This window comes from Cnephaeus nilssonii (genome assembly GCF_951640355.1).
Source record: "Cnephaeus nilssonii genome assembly, chromosome: 6".
NCBI classification, from domain to species: Eukaryota; Metazoa; Chordata; class Mammalia; order Chiroptera; family Vespertilionidae; genus Cnephaeus; species Cnephaeus nilssonii.
Window position 1 is genome coordinate 30232480 of NC_137077.1, and position 27423 is coordinate 30259902.

The following is a 27423-nucleotide window of genomic DNA, read 5'->3' on the forward strand; positions in this document are numbered from 1 at the left end:
CCACGGCCTGGGCGAGTCTATTTTGAAGAAGTGGCGTTAGAAGAAGTTTAAGTTTAAAAAATTTGGCTCTCAAAAGAAATTTCAATCGTTGTACTGTTGATATTTGGCTCTGTTGACTAATGAGTTTGCCGACCACTGCATTAGAATATACATATGAACAAGACATGACTTCGGCCCTTGGGGAATCCACTGCTTGTGGAGGAGGTAAATAAGGCATTAACAAGTAAGGACGGTGCAACACAGAAGCTAGTTATAAGGGTCCTACGTACAAAATGCTACATGAACATAAAAGAAGAGGATGATTTACACTGTCCAGAGGATTGGGATGCCGGGGAATGGGGTGGCGGGTGAGAGAGAAGAATTAAGCAAGGTTTCACGGAGGACGGTGAGAGTGGTTTGAGTGAAGTTTTAAGGGATGAGCTGAAATTTTCAGGTGAACAAGGGAGGACAAAGCATTTGAAGTAGAGGGGACAACATGGTCAAAGGCAAAGAAATTAAAAAAAAAAAACCCTCAAAAGTCTCAGGGGCTCGAGGCAGGGTGCTCTCCCTAGAGCACTGTGGTGACAGAGAGATTAGAAGTGGGACCAGTTGGACTAACGCCAGTGGACTGCATTTGAGATGAACATCAAACACTTCATTCTGACTGTTTTGTCTGGGACTCTTCTCTTCCTTTAGTGTGGGGATATTGTTTCAGATACACTTTTAAAGAGTTTGTAAATGGACTTGGCAACAGTCTGAAGCAGCAGTGAGCGGGGAGGGGTGGAAATGCAGTGAACATTCTTTCTGTGTGTTTCTATTTGGCAAGAAACCCTCTGTTTTCCTAATGGAAACTTTGACACACTCAGTCTGTATCTTTTCATCCACATCCAGCTCATCTTCTGAACATTCTTAGACCTTTATTCTGTCAGACAAAAAAATAATAGGAAAGGTCACTGAAATCTCAGTCTAATTTAACTGTGATACGTTCGTGGTGAAACTTCTTGAGGGAGTTGACTGCTGCATGTGAGTACACCACGAACTCTGAATGCAGGGGAGGGAAAGCAGTCTAATCAGTAAAGACTAACTTTCCAAAGGAGCTGGAGGCTCTGGGGACGCTGGGAAGCCTGAAAGAAGGAAGAAATGGATGGAAAACAATGTGTTTGATCCTTCGCCCCAAGTACCAAACACAAAGATCCTACAAATGTATTCATGAGAACAGGACCATCCCCACATTTTAAAACCTCCTTTGGTTTAACAGTGCTGATATTTGTGGTATTCAATATTTATTTTTAAAATGGACACTGCAAGTTCTAAATCTGGATGAACAGGACGCAGGTACTTTTACACAAAAGTTGGGTTGTTCTTTGTTTTTGCCAGTCACAATTTAAGCCTTGAAGGGTAACAGGTACTATGTTTTGTTCTTCTAATAGCTACCTGGGATTTTTCTCATGTAGAATTAGGAATAGTCATGCTAAATTCTGCTCGTGTATCTAGTAAAGAAGGTATATGAAACACCTAAGCCTTGACTCTTGGTCAAGTTTTCTTTCATGCTAAACCTTCAAGATGCTTTACCTGATTCTAGTCTCATCACTCTCAGAAAATAACCCCGCCTTGTTCTTCAGTGAGAAAATAGAGGCTGTTATATGCTGAACTCATCAACTTCTTGCTGATCTACCTACCATCTTGCCTAAATCCAGTCACTGCTTGCCCCCACCTACCGTGTTATCTGACCCATTTTCTTTGTGATATTTATCTGTGATGGAAATGAAAGGCTATCTCTTTGTAGTCTGTATATCTTCACAGCAAGAGCAGTACCTCACATGTATTCAATACTCAAATATAAATGAACTCAAAAAGACTTATTAGGTGAAAATGTAATCTTTAATATGGTGTACTTATGAGCACCATTGGTCAATGCTGGCTACTATTAGTATATACATTTTGTCTTAATATCAACATTCAACATCAATAAATAGTTTTTCCATCTCCAATAAAAGTCATTTCACACTCTGATGGGAAAAATATACTGAAAAACAACTGCAAAAAATATGAATGCTTAATGATGAAACCTATTTATGTGGAAATTCTGTGGTACATGTTGTGGATGATTGTATGTTTATATTCTACTTTTGGACTCATATATATGTATTTCTTAGGTTAGAAAAATCTCTAATTGAAATCAATACACATTTTCATTTAAGGTTGCAGAAAGATCTAATACTTTTAGATGTCAATTTTCTAGATTAAATGATGCCACCACCCTCTTTTATGACTTACTTGAACAGGAAAAACAGGGACAAGTTTTTTTTGAGTGTTAAGTAAACACTCTTGATCAAAAACTTGGATTATTACTTTGTTTACCAACATTAAAAGAAACTGATTAAGCCCAGCCGATCAATGGTTCTCTCTGATCATTGATATTTCTATCTTTCTCTCCCTCTCCCTTCCACTCTCTAAAATTAATAAAAACATATTTCAAAAGAGAAACTAAGTCCTAAATAACTTTGATATTATATTTCTTTTATTATTATTAATACACTTATTTTAACATTTTTGTTGTTTGCTTCTTTGCTAATCACTAGTTAATGCTTTACATGCATTATATCAGTTAGTTCAATGATCCTAAGAAACTAAGTTGATTTCCCCATTTCACAAATGAGGAAACTGAGATTAGGGAATTTAAAAGCTTGGTCTAAATCACACAGCTAGTATCTCTCCAATGTGGTGCTTCATTCTTTCTTTATTCTTGTTAAATTTCAGGTGCTTAAACTAACTCTGATTATTTATTGCTTCATTTTCTTCTAGTGTAAGAGAGCATCATGCACACAGTAGACATCCAAAAAATGGTAGCAGGCATTAGTTATTTGTAGATAAATATTTGTGATGATGCGGTCTTTTTTATCTGTGAGACTTAAAATCAATTAACAAAATGAAAACATGTTCACTCACCTAAATGCCCGAATGGTGGTGAGTCCTTCAGCTGTTTCTGAGAAGTGGCAAAGCAGAGGAAGCTGGGTACTATCATCAAGTTCCTGGAGGTCCCTAGAACAGAGAGAAGTGCAAAAATAAACTTCACATGTCTTCAGGGTCAAAGACCACCATGTTAATTCTAAATTAAGGTTATTATCTGTCATTGTAACTATTTTTCTTTAGTGTCCAATTAACAAAAATTTCAGCAGCTTACAGTCTAAAGAGGAAGAGAAAGATGGGTATATAATGAATATTGGTCCAAGCTAAATATAACGTGTTGTACAAAAATATCAGCTTTGTATAACAGCTAAAGTAAACTCCTATGGGAACACAGAGGAATGAGCAATTAATCTATACATAGGAGATGGGTAATTTTTTTCAGGAGGTTGAATTTAGGCCAAACCTCAAGCATAAGGAGGGTTTTAACCAAATAGACAATGGAAGAAAAGAGCAAGCACAGAAGATTAAAGAACCTGGCAAGTTTAATCTGGCGGGTGCCCAGAATCCTTTGGGGATATTGTAGTGGGAAAAGGCTGTATAAAAAATGGGTGGGACTAGATTATAGAGGAGCCTGGGTAGGCTGGAAAAATCACTGTTGACTAGAAATAAAGTGATCAGAGCTGTGCTTAAGCAACAGAAGTTGGGAGACAAGTAAAGGATGAAAGACAATGTGTGAGTTAGGTAGTCTATTTAAGAGATGTTTTCAAAGTTCTAAATTAGTGGGATGCTGGTTAGGTTTAAAATTGGGGAGTCCTATAAGTCAATCTAATACACACACACACACACACACACACACACACACACACACACACTTTCTCTCTCTCTCTCTCTCTAGAGCCCCAGTGTACGAATTCGTGCACCAGTGGGGGTCCCTCAGTCTAGCCTGAGGGATAGGGCCAAAACTAGCTCTCCGATATCCCCCAAGGGGTCCTGGATTGTGAGAGGGTGCAGGCCAGGCCGAGGGACCCCACTAGTGCACATTCAGGGCCGGGGAGGGACAAGGGAGGTTGGCCAGCTGGGGAGGGGTCGTGAGAGGACTCCAGGGCATGTCCAGCCCATCTTGCTTAGTCCCGATTGGGCCGGACCCCAGCAGCAAGCTAACCTACCGGTTAGATTGTCTGCCCCCTGGTGGCCAGTGCACATCATAGTGAACAGTTGAGTGACCTTAGCATATCATTAGCATATTATGCTTTGATTGGTTGAACGGCCGACCAGATGACCAGACACTTAGTATATTAGGCTTTTATTATACAGGAGATATATATATGGCAGTCAATGAATGCTTGGTGGACAAATGACCGAATTAGACCCTTTTCATAATGATGAACAATCATGACAACTTTTTTTTGTTTGTTTGTTTGTTTGTTTTAAATATATTTTATTGATTTTTTACAGAGAGGAAGAGAGAGGGATAGAGAGTTAGAAACATCGATGAGAGAGAAACACCGATCAGCTGCCTCTTGCACAACCCCTACTGGGGATGTGCCCACGACCAAGGTACATGCCCTTGACCGGAATCGAACCTGGGACCCTTCAGTCTGCAGGCCGACGCTCTATCCACTAAGCCAAACCAGTTTTGGCGACAACTTTTTTTTAAAACCACATAAGCTAGCATATCTACAAGATAAGCTGAGTTATACCACATGTTTCAGAACATTCCTGTTTTCTTTTCAGCCTCTTTTTTTGCACTTCTCTAGGTCTTTGGGTGGAGAGAAGTAGAGTAGCAGCATTGACATTCACCTGTCAGAGTCAACTGAACTGATTACACTATTACACAATCTTCGAAAATCAATGCACGCCATTCCGGGCTGTCTGTTTAGTCCCACAAACAAATGCAAAGTCTTTCTTGAGTTTCTAAAATGGATTTGCTCACTTTAGAAAGTGCAGATGAGGGGAAAGGAAGGAAGAGGGGAGGAGAATGAATAAAAAGGAATGTAAATAATCTGCTATGTTTAAACATAAAACTAAGTGGCTATTTGTAATTTTGACACAAGCAACAGGTGGTCACTACATTGAGGTTAGTAGTGAAGAAAAAAATTAGGAAGGAGGAACTTTTGTTTATAGGACTGCATTTTGTGAATAAATGTGAGAGTACAGTTTGGTCTTGTCATCTTGTAGGAAGAAAACACTTACAGAGCTAACTATACATTAGGTCTTTGATTTTAGACATTCAAAATGTTGTGGTATCTCCTGTAGTGCATCCCCCATTCGAATTATCCTTGGTGTTTACAAAATAGTCTGTTATGCTGCCTGAGCTACTCAACATGGGTGAGTCCTGCAGAGCCTTGGCACCTAGGAGGGTCTTTTATATCTGTGAGACTTAAAATCATGTGGTCATACTTGCTATCTTTCAGAGGATTTCAAATAAGAGTGATTTATAATCCATTATCAATGTTAATTCTTTAAAAATGATCATCTTTCTATATTTTAGACACTACCAATGCTAACAGGTTATTCCCACTCATAATGCATAGAATTCACAATTCAAATGAATGGACTAGGACCATTTGCTTAGACTCTGTACTCAATTTGTATTGCTAAGGGCTGAAAAATAAGTATGTGACTAAAGTTAAGTTATGACTGTTTAATTTAGTGGTGAGAAGGTAAGGATAGATTTGGAAACAGCTGGCAGAAATGAAGTAACTAAACTTTTTTGCCCCTCCATCAAAGTGGCATGAACAACAACACCAGGGACAAAAGGAAGGATGAATTTGATGAGTAGCCTCTCTCTTTTGGTCTGAATTTGCTATAAGAAAAGGGGATGAGGTTGAAACTGAAAAAAAAAAAAACAACACTCTAGATTTAATACAGATCTCTAACATTTGAAAGACTCTAATTCATACCCCTCAAGGAGAAACTATATATTTTTTAAATTAAGAAATGTTGTATGATGTTTTCAGAGGATCCCAACTATATTTTTGCCTTTTCTTATCATTCCTGATTTCTTTTTACACTTCCCTGCCTCAAGTTCTACGAAATATGCTTAGTTTACTGAATAAACTCAATGTCTTCCTTCCTCTTTCAGCACTTAATATCTTGTGTCTTCCCCCAAAACTGTTTCATAACAGTTTCTTGTCATGTTGATCTCTTCATCGGCCCCATGGCTCACACAATTATTTGCAACACAGTAAATGCTTAATAAATGTTGAAATAATCTGATTATTGCAATGATATAACATTTACTGAACTATTTATAGCAGGGCTCCAAAGTTAAACTGGACATTTCAAAACAACTGGTACTATATTTCATTTCGCCATTCAATATCTCAGCAAATGACAAATCCCATATTAATAGAATAATTTAAAATCCTTGGCTATCATTTATTTGGCTGGATACTCAAGTGCATCTATATATATATAAAAGCCTAATATGCAAATTGTCCCCTCAGGAGTTCAACCAGGAGTCCAGGAGTTCTATCACTCACTATGATGTGCACTGACCACCAGGGGGTGGCACAGAAGAAGGAAGGCCCCAGTCGGCAGCTGGCAGCCAGAGAAGGGAGGCCCTGGTCGGCAGCCAGAGGGCCCCATTGCTCCTGATCGCCAGCCAAGCCCTAGGGACCCTACCCGTGCACAAATTTCATGCACTGGGCCTCTAGTCCTATCTAATAAAAGAGTAATATGCAAATTAACCATCACTCCGCTACACCCACCAGCCACGCCCACAAGCCATGCCCACCAGCCAATCAGGAGCGAGTATGCAAATTAACACAACCAAGATGGCTGCGGCCACAGAGAGAGCAGGAGGGAGGCTTGGGTTTCCCCGGCCATGGAGGAAGCCAAGCTTCTGCAGCCCTGGCCTGCCTTGGCCTCCGCTCCAGGCTACAAAGTTTCAATTATAGAAGACACATAAATCCCAACAGAAATGGCTGCCGCCACAGAGCAAGCAGGAGGCTTGGCTCAGCTCCAGGCTACAAAGTTTCAATTATAGAAGATAAATATATCCCAGATACCAGGGCCTCCACTTGGGTCACCGGGGGGCATGGCCAGCCTGCAAACCACCACAGGCCCCTCGCCCAGGCCACCCCACACCCCAAGGGAACCCCCACCCTGATCTGGCACACCCTTTAGGGCAAACCAGCTGGCCCCCACCCATGCACCAGGCCTCTATCCTATCTAATAAAAGAGTAATATGCAGATTGACCATCACTCCAACACACAAGACGGCTGCCCCCATGTGGTCAAAGATCCTGCCCTCATGTGGACACAAGATGGCCACCACAAGATGGCCAGCAGGAGAGGGCAGTTGAGAGGGACAAGCCTGCAAGGGAGGGCAGTTGTAGGCGATCAGGCCAGCAGGGGAGGGCAGTTGGGAGGGACCAGGCCTGCAAGGGAGAGCAATTGAGGGCGATCAAGCCTGAAGGGGAGGGCAGTTAGGGGTGACCAGGCCGGCAGAGGAGGGAAGTTGGGGGCAAACAGGCTGGCAGGGGAGTGGTTAGGGGTTGATCAGGCTGGCAGGCAGAAATGGTTAGGGGCAATCAGGAAGGAAGGCAGGCGAGCAGTTGGGAGCCAGCAGTCCTGGATTGTGAGAGGGATGTCTGACTGCCCATTTAGGCCCGATCCCACCAGTATTGGGTCTAAATGGGCAGTCGGACATCCCTCGAGGGGTCCCAGATTGGAGAGGGTGCAGGCTGGGCTGAGGGACACCCCCCAACCCCCATTCACGAATTTCGTGCACCAGGCCTCTAGTGTTAAATAATCCAATCTGAAAGTTTCCAATCTCTTAATGTTACAGCAATTCAAGATTATCTACTTTATAGACATCACTCTGTTTTATTTCTTTAATCTTTTTTTTATTTGTACTGTATTGTTTTACAGAATGTTTTTTAAGCATTTTTAATTACCTTTTCACCATTTGGGAATATAAAAATATTAACTCACTTATTTTGGGGGACTATGTTGGATTTTGTAAGTTTTTTTTGCCAATGTCATGTTCAGTAAAAGGACCATGTGATGAAAAATTTGACAGTCTGTGGACTCAAAATTCAATAGATCAATCCAGATGTTAATATATGTCCAGGGCTATGTAAGACTCAGTCAACCCATTACAGAAACAATTATAATAGATCTCCAATGTCAGGATAGGCTTCATCATGCTAAAAATATGTTGCATTTACAAATTCCATACCTTATCTTGAAAAACATTATAGTAAATCTGGATCACAATACATCAAATATATAGGCTTTTGACAATGAATAGAACATTGGTTTACTTACTTAGAGGCCACTCGGAAGTATTTCTGGATAAAATAGAAGGCAACTCCAAGAGGCACAATAGCAGCCAGGAACACACGGGTAGCATAAGAAATCATGCCAATGGCAGACAGGCAGAGCAGCGTTGAGCGAGTGAGAGATTCCAAAGTTGGAGGAATGTGCTATTATGAAGGTAGGTTAAAAGAAAAATGTTTTAGCTCAAATACACATTAGTTATAATGCAACATATTCATTTTATATTGTGATGTTATTCAGTTAATTACGAAAGTAGCATATAAACATTTTCATTGTAAGCAATTCTTCACTCCAACTCTACTTACTTCCTGTAGTTTAGTATATTTATCCTCTATCTACCTACTTGTCATTGGTCAGTTGTTACCTACCTACCTACCTACCCACTTATCTTGTGGACTTTATATAAAAAGCACTATGCTATACATCTTATTTGTCCATGTACTTTTTAGTCAGCTGCATGTATCAAGCATTCTTTCTCTAAATTGAGGGTAATTCAGGTGTTCCTAAGGCCATTCTGAAAAATCTGAAGAGGCAAGGGCTGAATTTGGTGGATTCTTTCTCTATCATCCTAAGGCTGTGGTCAGCAAACTGCGGCTCGTGAGCCACATGCGGCTTTTTGGACCCTTGAGTGTGGCTCTTCCACAAAATACCACTGCCTGGGCGAGACTATTTTGAAGAAGTGGCGTTAGAAGAAGTTTAAGTTTAAAAAATTTTTCTCTCAAAAGAAATTTCTATCATTGTACTGTTGATATTTGGCTCTGTGGACTAATGAGTTTGCCGACCACTGTCCTAAGGGGTCTGTTCTTGGAGTTATATAAGCTGAGTTTGAGGTCTTTAATTTCAGGACAAACTTCTAAAGGCCTAAGGACCTAAGACTAAACTGATTATCCTTGGAATTTTCCTAAACTGCCACACCATCTAAACTTCTCTCATTCAAGAGCCATCTAATAAAAGTAAAGGACATCTAAAACAGCTTGGCATTGTATTCTTTATTTCTGGGAGACACTTCACATCAGCTCAACTTTAACAAACTCTACTGTTAATGAAGATACAACATTGATCAAAATCATTCTTTTTTATAATAAAGAGTTTAAATGTTAGTTTATCCTCTGCTATTTCTACTTATTTCATGCTTAATCTCTAAGTATTCCCTTCTATATGCATAAATTGTTTTCATTTAATGTTTTCCTTAAATATTTTATTCTAGAAATCATCTATGCATTATAATATTGGTATGAATGCAAACAGGTTTTCATTTAAGTGTTATAAATCCTCTATTGTTAAGAGGAATTATGGTTTACCTCAAAATGTTACTTAGCTTTACACTAAAAAAAATTCTTGTACTTGGAACTAACTCAGACACTCACCTGATCAATGATATTTGTATCAGCTGAAAAGCGATTGAGAATCAGTCCCAGGGGTGTGGTGTCAAAGAACCTGGGCAATAAACAGATTGAAATGTGTGACAATACTAACTATTTGGAACCTGAGCACTGTGAACAGACAGACATCTTGGAGTCATGAAAATGAGAAGGTCCCTTCCCTATTCATTTGTTCAAGGACTGAAAAAAACTTGCAAATTTCACATTTCACTTAAATTAAATATGAATGTATATTTTATATGATAGTAAGAAATAATTACTTTTACCTTATTGGTCCAAGGATTATCTTATTGAGGAGATTGTGGTGAAGATTTTTGGCAGCTGTGAGGCCCATCCATTCTACAGTAAGAGATGTGACAAGGCAGAGGAAAATACCTGCTCCACAGAGTATGCTAAATCCAGCTACATAGTAGGTCTAAGAAGCAACCAACACACAAAAACACATGAAATTATCAACTGATTTTTTTTCTTACTAGAACACCAGTATCAAAATCAGACAGTATAGTCAACTTCATTATCTTGCATCAATTTAGGCAGTTAAAGGAGTGCAATTTTTGAGACTTGGGGTAAATCCCCACCATAATCCTAAGGCCATGTTCCCACTTGCTTCTTTCATTCTTTTTCAAAGTTTATCTAAGGACAGATGAAGTGTCTGTTTTCAGGTTTGAAATATCCTTGGATTTCTATACTGCAGTGTTCATTCTCTCTATCCCTAATCTCAGAAGGAATAGCTTATTCACTGGTATGGGTAGTTAATATCAAATAACATCAGAAAAACAACAGCACAGTCCCATATGTATGTTACACACACACACACACACACACACACACACACACACACACACATCATGTCTATACTAATAAAGGTAATATGCTAATTAGACTGGACATCTTCCAGGCAACCTTATGGACGTCCTTCCAGACAAAGCCACGGTAGTGGGGCCGAGGCAGAGGTAGTTAGGGGTGATCAGGCCAGCAGGGAAGAGCAGTTAGGGGAATCAGGCCAGCAGAGGAGAGCAATTAGGGCAGTGGTCGGCAAACCGCGGCTCGCGAGCCACATGTGGCTCTTTGGCCCCTTGAGTGTGACTTTTCCACAAAATACCATGTGTGGGCACGCACGTACAGTACGATTGAAACTTCGTGGTCCATGCATAGAAGTCGGTTTTCAGCCTGGGCGAGTCTATTTTGAAGAAGTGGCGTTAGAACACTCAAGGGGCCAAAGAGCCGCCCGCATGTGGCTCGCGAGCCGCAGTTTGCCGACCACTGTGTTAGGGGGATCAGGCCTGTAGGGAAGAGCAGTTAGAGGGATAAGGCCAGCAGGGGAGAGCAGTTAGGGGGATCAGGCCAGCAGGGGAGAGCAGTTAGGGGGATCAGGCTGGCAGAGGAGAGCAGTTGGGATCAGGCTGGCAGGGGAGAGCAATTAGGGCAATCAGGCTGGCAGGGGAGAGCAGTTAGGGGCATCAGGCAGGCAGACAGAGTGGTTAGGGACAATCAGGCAGGTAGGCAGGTGAGCGGTTGGGAGCCAGCGGTCCCGGATTGCGAGAGGGATGTCCGACTGCAGGTTTAGGCCTGATCCCATGGGCATCGGGCCTAAACCGGCAGTCAGACATCCCCTGAGGCATTCCAGAATGAAGAGGGTACAGGCCAGGCTGAGGGACACCCCCCATGCATGAATTTCATGCACTGGGCCTCTAGTGTGTGTGTGTGTGTGTGTGTGTGTGTGTGTGTGTGAGTGTGTGTGTGTGTGTGTGTGTGTGTGTGTGTGTGTGTATATATATATATATATATATATATATATATATATCCTACCTAATAATAGACAAATATGCAAATTGACCATACCTCCGACACACCCACAAGCCACGCCCACCATCCACGCCCACCATCCAATCAGAGAGAGTATGCAAATTAACCCAACCAAGATGGCTACAGCCTCAGAGAGCAAGGTTTCCTAGGTAACAGAGGAAGCCAAGCTTTCCGCCTGCCCTTGCCAGGCCTAAGCCTCCACTCAAGCTACAAAGTTTCAATTATAGAAGGTAAACAAATTCAAACAGAAATGGCGGCAGAATGGAGCTTGAGAGAGCAGGCCAGTGTTGCCCCCGGCAACAGGGGAAGCAAAGCTTTCCGCACACCCTGGCCGGGCCCACCTGCTTAAGGCAACAAAGTTTCAATTATAACCCCAACAGAAATGGCTGCCGGCCTCGGAGGGAGCCCCAGGCTTGGCTCCGCTCCAGGCTACAAAGTTTCAATTGTAGAAGGAAAATAAATTCCAGATACCAGGGCCTCCGCTTGGGTTGCCAGGGGGCGTGGCCGGCCTGCAAACCACCACAGGCCCCTCACTCAGGCCGCCCCATGCCCCAAGTGAACCCCACCCTGATCAGGGACACCCTTCAGGGCAAACCAGCTGGCCCCCACCCCTGTACCAGGCCTCTATCCTATCTAATAAAAGAGTAATATGCAGATTGAGCATCACTGCAACACACAATATAGCTGCCCCCATGTGGTCAAAGATCCTGCCCCCATGTGGACACAAGATGGCCACACAAGATGGCCAGCAGAGATGGCAGTTGGGAGGCACCTGGCCTGCAAGGGAGGGCAGTTGAGAAGGACCAGACCTGCAAGGGAGGGCAGTTGGAGGTGATCAACCCTGCAGGAGAGGGCAGTTAGGGGTGACCAGGCTGGCAGAGGAGGGAAGTTGGGGGCAAACAGGCAGGCAGTGGAGTGGTTAGGGGGTGATCCGGCTGGCAGGCAGAAGCGGTTAGGGGCAATCAGGAAGGCAGGCAGGCAAGCAGTTGGGAGCCAGCAGTCCTGGATTGTAAGAGGGATGTCCGACTGCCCGTTTAGGCCCGATCCCAGTGGGATCGGGCCTAAACGGGCAGTCGGACATCCCTCGAGGGGTCCCAGATTGGAGAGGGTACAGGCTGGGCTGAGGGACAACCCCCCTCCGTGCACAAATTTCGTGCACCGGGCCTCTAGTATATATATAAAAGCCTAAGTGACCGTTATGACGAAACGACAGGAATGACTGGAACAAGTGGTTGACCAGTCGCTATGACACACACTGACTACCATGGGGCAGACGCTAAACACAGGAGCTGCCCCCTGGTGGTCAGTGCGCTCCCACAGCCAACCTCCTGTGGCCAGCCAACCTCCTGCGGTCCCTCCCCTCAGCCAGCCGGCCAACCTCCTGTGCCCCCGACCCAGCCCTGATTGGGACTGGATGAGAGGGCCCTGGTCAGCCCTGATCACCAGCCAGGCCTAGGGACCCCACCTGTGCATGAATTTGTGCACCAGGCCTCTAGTGTGTATATAATTCCTTTGAATCTAAATCCAAACATCATCTTTAAATGTTTCTTATTATAACTTTAAAAATAAAAGTGATGATAATAGATTGATAATAGATCCTACTTTGACAGGTCCTGTTCTAATTAACTTAGGGAATCACTACAACAGTCCTATAACATTTGGGATATTAGTATCTAACTAGATAAAAAGGTATCACTGTTCATCTCAACCTTTCCTTGGTGACTTAAACACAGAACCCACTGTACCTGATCAGCTTTCCCAGTACTGTTTATAGTGTACTCCGATGTCCATGTGGCCAGCCAGTAGTCTATAGCTACGATGACTGAATGCTTCAAAAGCTTAGAAAAAATCATCAGAAAGAGCAAGAAGAATCCTCCAGAAGTAAGGTAGCACCAACAGGTTTTCCATGGCATTTTAGTCCTGAGCCTCATTACTGTGGACATGTTGTCATCCTCATCTTCCTCCTCTTCTTCCTCTGCATACAAAACAATTGTTTAAACTTCAGATAGGCAACACGTAGATAGAATTTGTATTATCCCATAATAAAGCATATAAAAATCTCCCTCAGCCTAGCTGGTTTGGCTCAGCAGACAGAGCATTGGCCTGCTGACTGACTGAAGGGTCCTGGGTTTGATTCCGGCCAAAGGCACATGCCCGGGTTGTGGGCTCAATCCCCAGTAGGGGGCATGCAGGAGGCAGCCAATCAATGACTATCTCTCATCATTGATGTTTCAATCTCTCTCTCCCTCTCCCTTCCTTTCTGAAATTAATAAAAAATATATATTTTTTTAAAAATCTCCCTCAAAGTTATAGAAATACAAGTATTAGGCTGAGAACATTTAAATGCTTTTGGCAGGAAAAACCTCATTTCAGCGCTCTCTCACACAGCACAAATGTACCAAGACTCACTATGGGAAATTCCTCAAGATGCCTGATGATTGATTACATGCAACTTTCCTTCACTCCTACTCTTTTCATTTTCACTATTCTGTATTTGATTTAGCTCTTTTCCCCCTGCAAAGAGGCTTATTCCTCAGTGGCACACTCATGTGTCAATTGCCAAAGTAAAACCCTCACATCCTATTACCCATATGAATATTTCAAATGTAAGAAAAAAAAAATCTACCTTCATCTTCATCCTCCATTTGGGCTTTGGCCTCTCTCGAATACATGGCTCTTCGGAGAGTTTTTCTCTCTAAGGTTGTTTGGTCAGCTTCCATATCCTACAAGAAACATCAGGCTGTCACTTAGGGAGCTCACAGACACAGGACGGTTTTGACTTGCCAATCAGTGACTCACAGTACCCATCGTTAGTTACCTTTACCATGTGGGCTCTGTGCTCTCTCTAGAGGTCCCTAACTCCTGCCAGAGGAGCAGTGTGGGGCAATGCCTGAGGTTTATAGGGGGTGCTTCAGAGCTAAAGGCACAGAGCAGGAAGCCCGGAAAGGTAGTAACAGCACGATGGAGCTGACCCCAGGGACAGGGATACTTGCTTTATTTTTATATCACTTCCAGATATTCCCTGTAGTTTCACTAACTAAAGGTTTACCTACGTTAATATATATCTTCCTTAAAAATACATGTTGTTCTAGCCCCACCGGTGTAGCTCAGTGGTTGAGCTTCAACTTATGAACCAGGAGGTCAGAGTTTGATTCCCTATCAGGGCACATGCCCAGGTTGCTGGATCAATCCCCAGTAGGGGGCGTGCTGAAGGCAACCGATCAATGATTCTCTCTCATCATTGATATTTCTATCTCTCCCTCTCACTTCCTCTCCCTGAAATCAATAAAAAATATGTTTAAAAAAATACATGTGATTCTAGACTGACTAAAGCACTACCTGTCCTACACTGTTATTGTGAATTATTAAATCAGAATGAGTTTCTTTAGCATCTCGCTAAGACAGCCGCACAAAAGATAGAAAGTTCAATAGGAATTAAAGAAACATAGGCAATTTTGAAGGAAATGGGAAATGAGGGTACTTGGGTGCCTAGCAGTTTAGGAGAAAGACCTAAGAGGGGGATATATGCAGAAAGAGAACGGGAAAGGTACCAAAATCAAACTGTGAATTTTTAAGGGTTGCTGCAGACTAGCCTCAAGAAAGGAAGAGCGTTTCATTTTCTCCACTCCTCTGCTTCCAACACCCTTGTCCCGCTGGCTTTGGAACTGAAGTAGCATTGTGTTACACTGTGGATTAAATGAGCTTCTGCCCGACATTCTGGGAAACTAACCATGTCCCGGTTTCTGTGGGGAAATGCATTCCGAGTTCCAAACAACTGACCCACAAACTTTTGCAATCTATGGTAATTTAAGGGTTTCCTGTATATGCTGATACAAAAAAATAAAATAAATAAATCACAGTTTCTTACATCAATAAACCAACAAACCTTTGAAGTGATCAGTCTCTAGGTAGCGATTTTGGTTTGGGTTTTATTTATTTATTTAGCCTCATACGACACGTGTGATTTAGGAGACCTGCTATTCTAGATGGCTCTCTTGCTTCCAGATTCTTGGGTAAAACAATAAAAGTGTCTCCTGAATAGTTATTTTTTCAGAGACAATTTAACATCAGCTTTTAATTTTGTATCATGATATGAACACCAATGCTTGGACATGAGATCAGATAAAAACACAAACTTAAAGAGGACCCAATATTTTGGGAATAGTATAATGAAATAAAATGAACCTGCACATTGAAAAATAGAAGGTTTGGGTCTTGTTCAACCTCCACGCAATGTGAGCAAGAAATTTAACATCTCATAGACATTTTAAAAAAATCTTTAAGATCATGTTTCTTATTAGAAAATGCTCATATTAAGTTAAGTTCATTACAGGTTAAAAAATTTTAATAGTGCTGATATTTGGATCAGGTAATAAATATGAATTTAGAATCATTTATCCAATTAATATCATTGAATGCCTGTTATGGGTCAGGTCAAGATGAGAGCTGGGGGCTAGGGGTGGAAACATCAAATAATGCCAATTTATTTTACTTAATCACATGATGAAGATAATGGTTGATGTCATCCAAGCTAGAATTTTTAAAAATATTTAAATCAGCTAAAAAAGGTCTTTTCCTTCTCCTTCTTGTAGTTTTCATTGCTATTTCTTTTAACATTAGTGACCTGGTGCACGGATTCCTGCACATTGAAAGGAAATTAATTAGAAGGTGGCCGGCAGGGTGGAACTGGGCAAGAAGTGCTGGGTATGCCCTGGAGCCAACCTCCCATGGTCCCTCCTGGCCAGCAGCATCTGGGGTGGCGCTGTGGCTGGAAGGGCATCTGCAGAATGAGTGGGGTCCCTCTGGCAGGTGGAGTCCCTCAGCCTGGCCTGTGGGGATCAGGCTAAAACTGGCTCTCCAACATCCCCTGAGGGGTCCCAGAGTACGAGAGGGCACTCTGCAAAGTTGCTGTCATATAGGGTGTGGAACACAAATGCAAGTGTGCAGTAAACCAGATTCAGGGCCGACAGTGTCCCAGCAACAACATAACCAACAGGCAAAGGTGGAATTGCATGGCCCCATGAAGAATTGGGCTCCCTCTTCTCTGGTTTCGGGGTGTGTCACCTGAGAACCGCCACTGCCAAGTCACTGCAGCTCAGCAGCTCCTGCATTGAGCGTCAGCCCCCTGGTGGTCAGTGCATGTCATAGCTACCAATTGGATGGACACTTAGCATATTAGCCTTTTATATATATACTAGAGGCCCAGTGCACGAAATTCGTGCACGGGGCAGGGGGAGGGGGGGCGGGGCGGGAAGGTGTTGTACCTCAGCCCAGCCTGCAGTCTCTCCAATCTGGGACCCCTCAAGGGACCTTCATTTTTTTCTCCAGGAGTGTGGTGGAAAAACCCTAGATCACCTTCTTGGATTCTTATAATCCAAATTACCAAGAACACTGCAAGTGGCGGCCTACAGGGAGCTTAGCCAATGAGTTGTCAGAAAAGGTATTTACTCTCAAACTGGTTTGGCTCAGTGGATAGACCGTGGGCCTGCAGACTGAAGGGTCCCAGGTTTGATTCCTGTTAAGGGCATGTACCTTGGTTGGAGGCATATCCCCAGTGGGGAGTGTGCAGGAGGCAGCTAATCGATGTTTCTCTCTCATTGATATTTCCGACTGTCTATCCCTCTCCCCTCTTCTCTGTAAAAAAAATCAATAAAATACATTTTTTAAAAAGGTGTATCCTCTGCAGCTCATGCAGCCCCTGGGTTGTGACCACTGGGCTAGGGGTGTGTCCCTGCCACCCAGTGGTGGCTGCTGGGGTCTCCGCACACCCCAGAGGCCAGCAGCCCTCCCCCTGTGGAGGGCGCTGGGTTGGGGGCGTGGAAACGAACCGCCACTTGGTGCTGGAGCTTGGAAAGCCTCTGGGGAGGGGCGGGAACATCCCCGTCTCCAAACGCCCTGAGGCCAGCAGCCAGTCCCACCATGGGCCCGAGGCTGGGGGCATGCAGGGACCCTGGGCAGCACGCAGCGGTGGCCGCTAGGGTCTCGGCACACTCCAGAGGCCAGCAGCCAGCCCCCGGTCCTGGGCGCCTGGCTGGAGGTGGCACCCCAAACCGCTGCATCGTGTGTAAGCCTTTGCAAGCTGCTGGGGGAGGCCAGCAGCCAGCCCCACCATGGGCCCCAGGCTCGGGGCATGCAGGGACCCTGGGCAGCATGCAGCGGTAGCCACCAGGGTCTCGGCACACCCCAGAAGCCAGCAGCCAGCCCCTGGTCGTGGGCGCCTGGCTGGGGGCGGAGCGGGAACACGACGCGGGGATGTTCCCGCCTGCCAGGCGGCTTGGGCCTGCACCCATAGGCTTCAAGTGGCCAGGGGGCGTTCTGGGACCCCTGCCGCTCAGGACCTAAGCGCGGGCCTACAGGCTAGGAGAGGCCTGGGTCCGGAGGATGTTTCCGGGACCCAGGCCGCTCAGCGCCCGCATATGCAAATTAACTGCCATCTTGTTCGCTCTGATTGGCTGTGGGCGTAGCGAAGGTATGGTCAATTTGCATGTTTCTCTTTTATTAGGTAGGATAGGTATTCTCTTCTGTTTACCCCCTTAACCCTTAAACTGACAGTTCTGTCTAATGTTCTGAGACTGGATGTTTTGGGGGTCCTTTAATTTCACCTTCCTTCTCCGCTTGCTCGATCTGTTCTTGCTGTAGGCCAGCCTTTCTCAGCCTTGGCATGATCACCATTGGGGCCCAGTAACTCTTTGTTGTGAGGATTGCCCTATGCAATGTAGATGGTTAGCACCGTCCCTGTCTTCTGCCAACTAGATGCCAGTAGCACCTGCCCCCCAGATGCAGCAACCAAAAATGTCTCTAGATGTTGCCAAATGTCTCCTAATAGGCAAAATCTGCCCTGGTTGAGAACCAGTGCTCTAGGCACACACCCTGTCCTGCCCCATAACAAATTTAACAAGAAGCTGTTTTACAAACACTTCCCCAAGGTGTTCTAGGCGTCTTGTCCCACAGTGTGACTCTCCCTGGCTTCCGATGAATTCAGGTGTCTGCCCTTCCCCAGGTGGCAGTACTTCTACTTCCAGATGAGGATTCTGAGCAGGTGCATGGTTCCTTTGGCTTCTACTGGCCACCAGTCCACCTCACAGCTGTCCACACCCTAACTTGCTCCATATCTCCCTCCACTGATTTAGAAGCCTGTAATGTGTCTTTAATTATAGAGCTATGCTATCTCAAGTGATCATTTCATTTCTAAATACAACTTCACAGACTTTCTTTCTGGCTTGCTTAACAGTATTACCACAAAATCAAGCCAAGAGCACTCTCCCTCACTTTTTCTCTCTCTCTCTCTCTTTCCAGATCTTCTTTCCAAAGTAAACCATAAACGATCCTACTCCTTAAGCTTACATCATATTCTTTTCTTCCTGGCATCTGAAAAATTATCATTTGGAGCTATCCCAAGTAAATTCATAATCAAGCTTCTCACAGTATAATTCCTAAGTTGGCACTTGCCAATTGTATCTTGTAATTTTTTTTTTGCGAATGTCTTTTAATGGTTCTATGATTTGTCCTATTCTACTTAAGTATTTTTACATATATCATTTCTTCCTTGTGTAGTTTGCTTTTGATATTTTTGGCAAATCCACAGAAGACAGAGCAATCTCAGCGTCTGTCTGACTTTTTGTTTTCCCCTATCTATTGAAACATAGGTCTTTTTATTCCTTTATAAAATAATATGTTTTAATTTCTTAATATTCTCAGAAACTTGCTGGTATAGATTTCATTTTATAATGTTCATTCCTGGCTAGAGGTACAAAATTCTGGACATTTCTTAGGCCCAACTCAAAAGATAAGAATTCAAAAATTTACTAATTCAATTTACAATTTTGCCTTTCAATCACAAATTATTCTTTTTTAATTATACTCAATCTGATTTTCAACTCTGTTATTACCTCATTAAATGTTATATTTATGTCATACATAACATTATTCTCACATTATTAGTTATGGACCTGAGTTAAGTCCAATTAGGACCACTTGTTATACTGTACAACTTTGGGCAAGTTACTTAGCCTCTCTGAGCTTGTTTTCCCATCTGTAAAGGTGAGATGGTATTTTTTTTTTTCACTAATTTTTCACTCTATTTTTTTTCTGATTTCTGGGATTTTGTGCTAATTAAATGAGATCATGTAAAAGGGGCTTTGTGGTCTTTAAAAGCTATACAAAGGTAAAATTTTATTGTTATTTCTTTCTGATCACCTTCCTTTACTCCCAACTCAACCCTATCCAATACATGCTTTACAACTTCACCCACAACTCACAGATCTTCCTTTTTTCTAAAGTATCTTGGATTTTGTTTTACCCATGACCCTCCACTTATAGGTAGTAAATGAAAATATTCTCACATTACAGGTGAGAAAAATAAGATATACAGAACATAAAATAAGGATATATCATGCTTCAGCAAATACTTTAAGCTTTAATCACACCCATTACTGTAACATGGTTCAAATTCCAATAAAAATCTTCTAAAAATCTGACAGCACTTCATCCAAAAGACATCATTAGAATTTTATAGTTTCAAAGTAGCCCATTTGTTATTACATATAAATATGCAGTTACTTTCAAATGAGGATTTCAAAAGAGGACCATTATCAAATATTAAACATTAAATGTATTTCTTGAAAATATTTTTAGTAATTATACAGTACATTTCTCACTCTTCTGAACTGGGCTTTGAACACGTCCAAACTATGAACAATTACCTTTTCTAATTCTTGATCTTGCCGGTTCATAAGTGTTTTCCAGTGTTCATAAAGCTCGACATCTTTGGTTTGAATGTCCTTCAAAGTTCCTTCTCTTAGGACACTTCCATCTTTCATGGCTATGATCTAAGGAAAGCACATATTAGCACAAAAAGCCATAACTAGCCAGAGGAATCACCTTGATCCTCAGAAAGCACTTCTTAGGGTCCCTGTTTATTAAAAGAACTATCATATAAAAATTAATGAAACTTCCTCTGAACTCTCACCCAGTCAGCATGTGTTAGATACTGCAGTTTGTGAGTCACAAGAACGAGTGTCCTCTTGTCATCTTGGAGAAATTTCAAAATCCCTTCCTGCATTAAGTGATCACTCAAGTGAATGTCCAGGGCAGAAAATGGATCGTCCTACAACCAGTAAAATAGGGAAAAGGTAAAAATTTCTATACCCTTTATGTAACTTAATTCCTCTAGAAAGTAGAAATACAAATAAACAAAAGACAAATTATCCCTCAAATATAATTTATAAAAACAGACCCCATATAACTTTAAATTGTCAGAAAAAAATAAATTAAAATGAAGCTTTTTTTTTATGTTGGACGTCTAACCTACAGAACTGTAAGATAATACATTTGTATTTTTAAGCCACTAATTATGGCAATTTGTTATACCAGTGAAAGGAAACTTATACACTGATCAAGAAGGAAAACGCTGCCTTAAAGATAAGCAATCTGTCTTCAGAGAGAGTCATCAAGTGGAATAACAAATCAATGTGTTTTTTTCTCTCTCTCAAAATCAATAAATAAAATTTAAATAAAGAAGCTATTAGAGATTATGCAAAATAAACCTACAATGAATGGCTAAGAATACACAATAAGTTGACCCTGTGACTTGAGTTCTGTGGTTCTACAGCTGAGGTAAGTAAGGATCTGTAAATTGAAGGCAGTGAAAGGAACTAGGATAGAATATGATACCAAGAAGACCTTGGTCTCTTTCAGATTTCCAAGTTACTTGGTCCTCAGGTGGCTCAGTCATTAACTAATCCCAAAGTTCAAGAAGTCATTCCTAGTTGGGGGTTCGGCATTATGAAAAAGATCTACAATTACACAAATTACTGCTAGAACCTGCTATGGCTTTTAGAGTGTTGTTGCTTTTTCCTGGAAAAAATTGGGACTGATATTCTTAGGGAGATTAACCTGAAGTGAATTTTATGCTATGTCCAAATTCTACTCCCATCCCCAGTAATGGGTCCAACTTAGTGGGAAACGCCAAAAACAACCTATTTTTTGAAGAGGTCCTCAAGATTGGGTGAAGTGAAAACTTTAAAGGAGGTCTGGAAACCAGATTTATAAATAGTTTAAAAATTGTGCAGAAGGAAAAGGCAGGGAAGGATGCATTTACATAGTCTTCCAGTATCTGATATGCGTTACCTATTTGTAAGCTAAGTTACTTTGACTTCCTCCTGCTGGAGGAACCAAACTAGAACAAATTCATAATCAACATAATCATCTAATTTTATTTGTGGATCCACAGGTAGAACCAACTTAATAACCCTGGATATACATGATAAACATCCATGAAGCTTTTTTAAAACACAGACTCTAGACCTGCCCTTACAGATTATGATTGAAATGGGTCTAAGGGTGGTAATAAGATTTTTATAGTTTTAGGAAGTTTCACAGACAAATCTCATCCACAGCCTGAGTTGTACACCACTGGAACAGAGTGCCTGCTTATGTCCACCACGAATGTATTTTCCAGACCTTCTTTCTTGGTCAGAAAATATAAACAAGCCCTATGATTCCGTCTAGTTGATCCAGCACCATTCACACTCCCTCATTAATCATCCTTGTGGTTCAGAAACTCATAAACAACTATGTGGGCACCTCAGTCTCTTGGACATCAATATAGAGCCCCCAAGTCATTACCTTACATGTTGATCTGATTTATACTGTGAGGATTTGTTTCTCCTACATTTTCTATGATTTCAACAAGTTAAATCATCTTTTCTTAAATTATTTGACTTGTCCTTTAAAGACTCATTTCCAGAGGGAAACAATGAATAGAAATATAAGTAAAGGCCATATTCTCACCAAGAAGACAATGTTGGTATTTTGATAGAGAGCTCGTGCCACACAGATTCTTTGCCTCTGACCCCCACTCAGGTTGATGCCCTAGAGAAGAAATATCCATAAATATCCACCTTTTCATTAGTAAATGATCTGCTGGTTAAAAATTCCTTTTTAAGTATAAAAAAAAACAAAACTCTTAAAATAATGGTAACTTACTAATTAAATTGTAATTAGTAAAAAATTTCTTTAAAAATCTTAAAATAATGATAATTTACTAATTAAATTGTGATAACATTGATGAGATAAAATGAAAACTATCTAGTGGTCAATACCTGAATTATATTAAGGTAATTCCTGACGGACAACATTAAGCCCCCTTTCATTCCGATAGAGAGCTCTCCTATACAAAAGCATTATTAACCAAAACACTGGTGAGTGCTAAAGACGACAAACAATTCCCTTTTTCCCCTCATTTTGTGAATTGTGTCTGTAGTGTACTTAACATATACCTCTTACCAGTAAATTTGATATTATAAGTTTTATTCAACAGAACCATGCAGCAATATACTTTTTTAGTCAAGTGTTGATTGTAACATTTTAAAAACCTAGTACAGTAAATCCTCACTTAACATAGCCCATAGGTTCTTGGAACCATGGCAAAATGACAGGCTAATTGATATAAACAAGAGTTAAGTTCCAAAAGCATCTCAATGGCCCTAGCCATTTTGGCTCAATGGATAGAGCGTTGGCCTGCGGACTGAAGGGTCCCGGGTTCGATTTCGGTCAAGGGCACATGCCCGGGTTGTGGGCTCAATCCCCAGTAGGGGACGTGCAGGAGGCAGCCAATCCATGATTCTCTCTCATCATTGATGTTTCTATCTCCCTCTCCCTTCCTCTCTGAAATCAATAAAAATATATTAAAAACAAAAACAAAAGCATCTCAATGTTATAACAAAACGACGAGGAACGAAATGATGTTGAATGAAATGATGCTGAACAAAATGACAAAATGACGTTATTTGAAGGCCTGCTATATTTATTGAGCCCTTAGTATATGCCAGACTTGTGTGAATGACTTTACATTCCTTATTTCTTTTATTCCTCACAGTAATTCCAATATGGAGGACTAGAGGCCCGATTCATGAAGATTCGTGCAAGAATGGGCCTTCCTTCCCCTGGCTGCCGGCACCACCTTCACTCCAGCCAGAGCCGCCTTTCTGCCTTCCCATGCTGCCCAGAGGCCCGGAGCTGCTGGGGCAGTGCGGAATGCCTGCGTCATCACCATGGCAATGATGCAAGCTTCCCGCCCCCGGCTTCTTGGCACCTGTATATGCAAATTAACCTGCCATGTTTGTTGGGTTAATTTGCATACTCACTCCTGATTGGCTGGTGGGTGTCACAAAGATACGGTCAATTTGCATCTTTCTCTTTTATTCGTGTAGATTGTTCTCATTTTACAAACATAAAAACTAAGTCTCTGAGAAGTTAAGTTCATGCTCTTAAATACTAAACTATTGTGCAATAAATACTCATTAAGCATGCATTCTACAGCTCTTTCCCTGCCACTGAAGAGTTGCACAGAGGCAGAGGACTTGGTGTGTTCAAGATATGGCTCCACCCATAACCCACTGCCATGGCTGAGGAAGGTATTGCTGCCTGAGGAGTAATGGTTGTTAATACTGCTTTATAAGGGTTGCTAAAGACCACTCTTATTCAGGATGGCCTAGCAAACAGAATTCGCTGCAAAACTGGCACAGCCTGAGACAAGTGCCAAGCCCACCTTTGTGTGCTTGCATCTAACTGTGATGAGGCTAAGAATGTCAAGTTGGTGGAGGCCGTTTGTGCTGAACACCAAATCAACCTAGTTAAGGTTGACAGCAACAAGCAACTAGGATAATGGATAGACCTCTGCAAAATCCACAAAAAGGGAAGACCCCGTAATGTGGTTGGTTTCAGTTGTGTGGTAGTTGAGGACTACGGCAAAGAGTCTCAGGCCAAGGATGTCCTTGAGCAATACTTCAAATGCAAGAAATGAACAAATAAACTTGACCTTTTTATTTAAAAAATAATGCAGACTACAGATTCAGACTAACTCCAGCTGCACCCTGACTCTGTGATTGGGCAAGCTCTTTAACTTCTCTCGGCCTTCATTTGCTCAGCTTCAATATCCAGGTAGCATATAAAATCTTTTGCACAATACTTGACGCCTATAACAATTTTAGCCAAATATTGTTATAAAGATTACATAAAGGTATAAGTATTTTTCAGTTGGTCAGAATAGTAAAACATCAATGAAAAACATGTTTACACACACTCAAAAAAAAAAAAAGAACACTTTAACAAGAATAAATCAATGTTGACAAGAGTAGAAGAAGTTGTCGAAAGCAATCTCAGTTTCCAAATCAATTTAAAGTAAACTTCAAGAAAGTAAAAATACATTTGATCAAAGACAGGAACTGCTCTATTTTCCTTGTGAACTCTCAAGTGGCCAGCACAATGTTAAGTATATGGTGGTTACTCAACAAACGCTTAAGAGAGAGTGGCATCAAAGAGCTCCTGTATTCCTGTTTCTGGAACTTGTCGCTAGGGCAACATACAAATTTTAACCTCTCAGATTTTATTATGCTCCATTAAAGATTAAAGGAAACCAAAAGACTTTTCTAGATTTTTTTTTCATCATTTAATCAAACTATACATAGCTCACCCTCTCTCCAATTTCAGTTTGGTCTCCAAATGGTAGTAAGTCAATATCTGGCTGAAGAGAGCAGGCATCTGTGACGGCTTTATACCTTTAGGAGAAATGATGTTGAATTTTTAGAACACTATTAATATGCTGCCCATAAACTAAGTCCCAAGTTCAATATATTGGAAGCTGAAATGGGCCATTTATTGAGCAATTGGGAACATTAGCCTCTACTCTAAGTTTGTGGATACAGAGATAAATAGGTATTGGTCCTCATGCTTACAAAGCTAGTAAGTGGAGAACAAGACTGATACAGAAACATATAATAAAAAATGTACCTTGTTAGGTGCTCCTAGAATACATAGAAGGAAATGACTCACCATCCTGAGAAGTTAGTGACATCTTTGCAGAGGAAGCAAGGTGTAAATAATATCCAGCAAGATGAGTCATAATTTGTCAAGATATGAGAGAAAGGAAGCTTAAAAAACTGTACAAAGATAAATGAGTTTACAGTGCACAGGACAGACAACAGGAGGCTCACGAGGACTAAATCATAGGTTTTGGGTGGGTGTCTGTGCATAGTAATCATGCATGCTGAGGGAAGAGCAAACAGATGAAGACGATTGACAGTATTCAAATTTATCTAAGGCTGGGACTGGAGATCGAATGGATTGGAAGTATAGGGAAGCAGAGAGTTTGAAAGTGTTGGAAAAAGTATCAATGGTTTCATTTTCTCAATCACCTAGTCTTAAAATATTCAAGTCATTCTTGATTCTTCTCCCTGCTCATATTAGTCCATTCTTTTTCTAGAATGGTTTTCTGTCAACCACCTCTTCTTTTCCACTTTTATAGTCACCTCCAGATGCAGGCGACAAATACTACATGCCTGGGTAATTATTCTAACAATCTTCTAAATGTTTCATTGTTCTTACTTCAGATTCATCCCAGATATCTGTCATTACACTGCCGGATTAATATCACATTCACTTTATTATTTCCCCTTCTAAAACGTGCTGTGCCTTCTCAGAATGCACACAATTACATCCAATTGTATTTCAGGGCCTAACACTACCGTGTCTCAGCCTTCCTTTACAATCTAGTTTGCCACTGTCATTATCCCCTAATCCCTCTCTGTCTGGTCTGTTCCCAGGCCCCAAACAGACCCCAGGCCATTTGGGTTCTTCCTCCCACACAATCTATTTCCTCTTCCTGCCCCCTTCCTCGTGCTTCTCCCCTACCTAATTCTCCTTAACTTTCAAGACCCAGTTTTGGGGTCTTAAGACTCACCCTTGTGAGAGTGGCTTAAGGAAAAGGTCATAGCTTTGAACACTCCAGTGATATTAAAAGATCCCACAGTCTCCCTCTTTTTCCCAAAGTTAACATTCTTTTTGTTGCTTAGCTGCGTTTTTCGTTTTGCTTACCAATAACCTCACCACCACCACCACCACCACCCCTCCCCACCGCACATATATACACACTGCATTTTCACCTGTTTAATTTTGGTGTACAAATTGTTCTCAGTAAATTACATAATGGCCTAAAACTTCCAATGAGACTTTCTCTTAAAAGAGTTGAATCAAAAGATCTGGTGATGTCTAGCCAGTGTGGCTCAGTGGTTGAGGTCAGAGTTTGATTCCTGGTCGGGGCATATGCCTGGGTTGTGGGCTCAATCCCCAGTGTGGGGTGTGCAGGAGGCAGCCGATCAATGATTCTCTCTCATCATTGATGTTTCTATCTCTCTCTCCCTTCTTCTCTAAAATCAATAAAATAAAAATAAATAAATTTTTGAAAAAGACCTGGTGATGCGGTTGGAAGAAGGTCAAGCAGAGAGGAAAGGAACTTCCCGTGTAAAGATTCCAGACACTGTGGACCAAATATAAGGGTTTGAAATAGTTGCTCATTTTAGTTCTAGATTTTATACATTCAAAATTACCTCTGTTTGATGAAAGGACTTCCAAAGGTAATATTTTCTTCTACTGTTGCATTTAATAACCAAGGCTTTTGAGCTGCATAAGCCACAGAATACCTGCTCCTACTGGAAAATGGAAAAGAAAAACAATACAACAAAATTACGCAAGGGTGCTATGCTGTATGTGTATTTTAGTGTAATTAAGTGTAATAAAAGCCAATAAAATATCGCAAACACAGAAATGGAAAACTCCTAAAAGAGAACATTTTATTAACCACCAACTTGATTAATGAATGGTTAAAGATTCCACTTGAATTCAAGGGATTAGAATTTTATCAAAATGTCACACAATGTGTGAAATTTGATTTTGCTATGATAAAGAAGTGTTTTAAAGTAGAAATTATTAATTAAAAATTTCTTTTCTAAAATGAGTAGAGTTTTTAAAATAAAGATAAGTAACCGTTCACTTTCTCACAGCCACAGATATTTTAATTTGTATTAAAAGCACTTTACATAACTATACATTTCATATGTAGACCTTAAAATGTGAATTGACACTATAATTATAGTATGTGTTTGTGGCTTAATCACATTAACACATTTAAGGCAATAGATAATACATATTTCAAAGCAAAGAATACTATCTTGAGGAGTCCATTTCAATATTGAAATACATATACATCTAAAACTACGTA

General features: G+C 41.4%; 1 protein-coding gene and 1 pseudogene across 6 annotated transcripts in view; one reads left to right on the top strand and one right to left on the bottom strand.

Annotated features, from left to right (window-relative positions):
• ABCC9 (ATP binding cassette subfamily C member 9) overlaps positions 1–27423 on the bottom strand; it is a 147086-nt gene that overhangs the window by 28448 nt on the left and 91215 nt on the right. For all 5 annotated transcript variants that reach the window (XM_079775594.1, XM_079775596.1, XM_079775597.1 and 2 more), the window contains 11 exons: positions 26753–26854; positions 24841–24925; positions 22158–22238; positions 20335–20472; positions 20069–20194; positions 13993–14089; positions 13112–13341; positions 9827–9975; positions 9546–9615; positions 8167–8324; positions 2929–3021 (listed from right to left, as the gene is read on the bottom strand). In XM_079775594.1, coding sequence (XP_079631720.1) covers positions 2929–3021; positions 8167–8324; positions 9546–9615; positions 9827–9975; positions 13112–13341; positions 13993–14089; positions 20069–20194; positions 20335–20472; positions 22158–22238; positions 24841–24925; positions 26753–26854 — 1329 coding nt within the window. The remainder of the gene's footprint in view (positions 1–2928; positions 3022–8166; positions 8325–9545; positions 9616–9826; positions 9976–13111; positions 13342–13992; positions 14090–20068; positions 20195–20334; positions 20473–22157; positions 22239–24840; positions 24926–26752; positions 26855–27423) is intronic.
• On the top strand, positions 23770–24171 carry LOC307100856 (small ribosomal subunit protein eS12-like; annotated as a pseudogene). The gene has a single exon. The product of its transcript is annotated as a small ribosomal subunit protein eS12-like (transcript).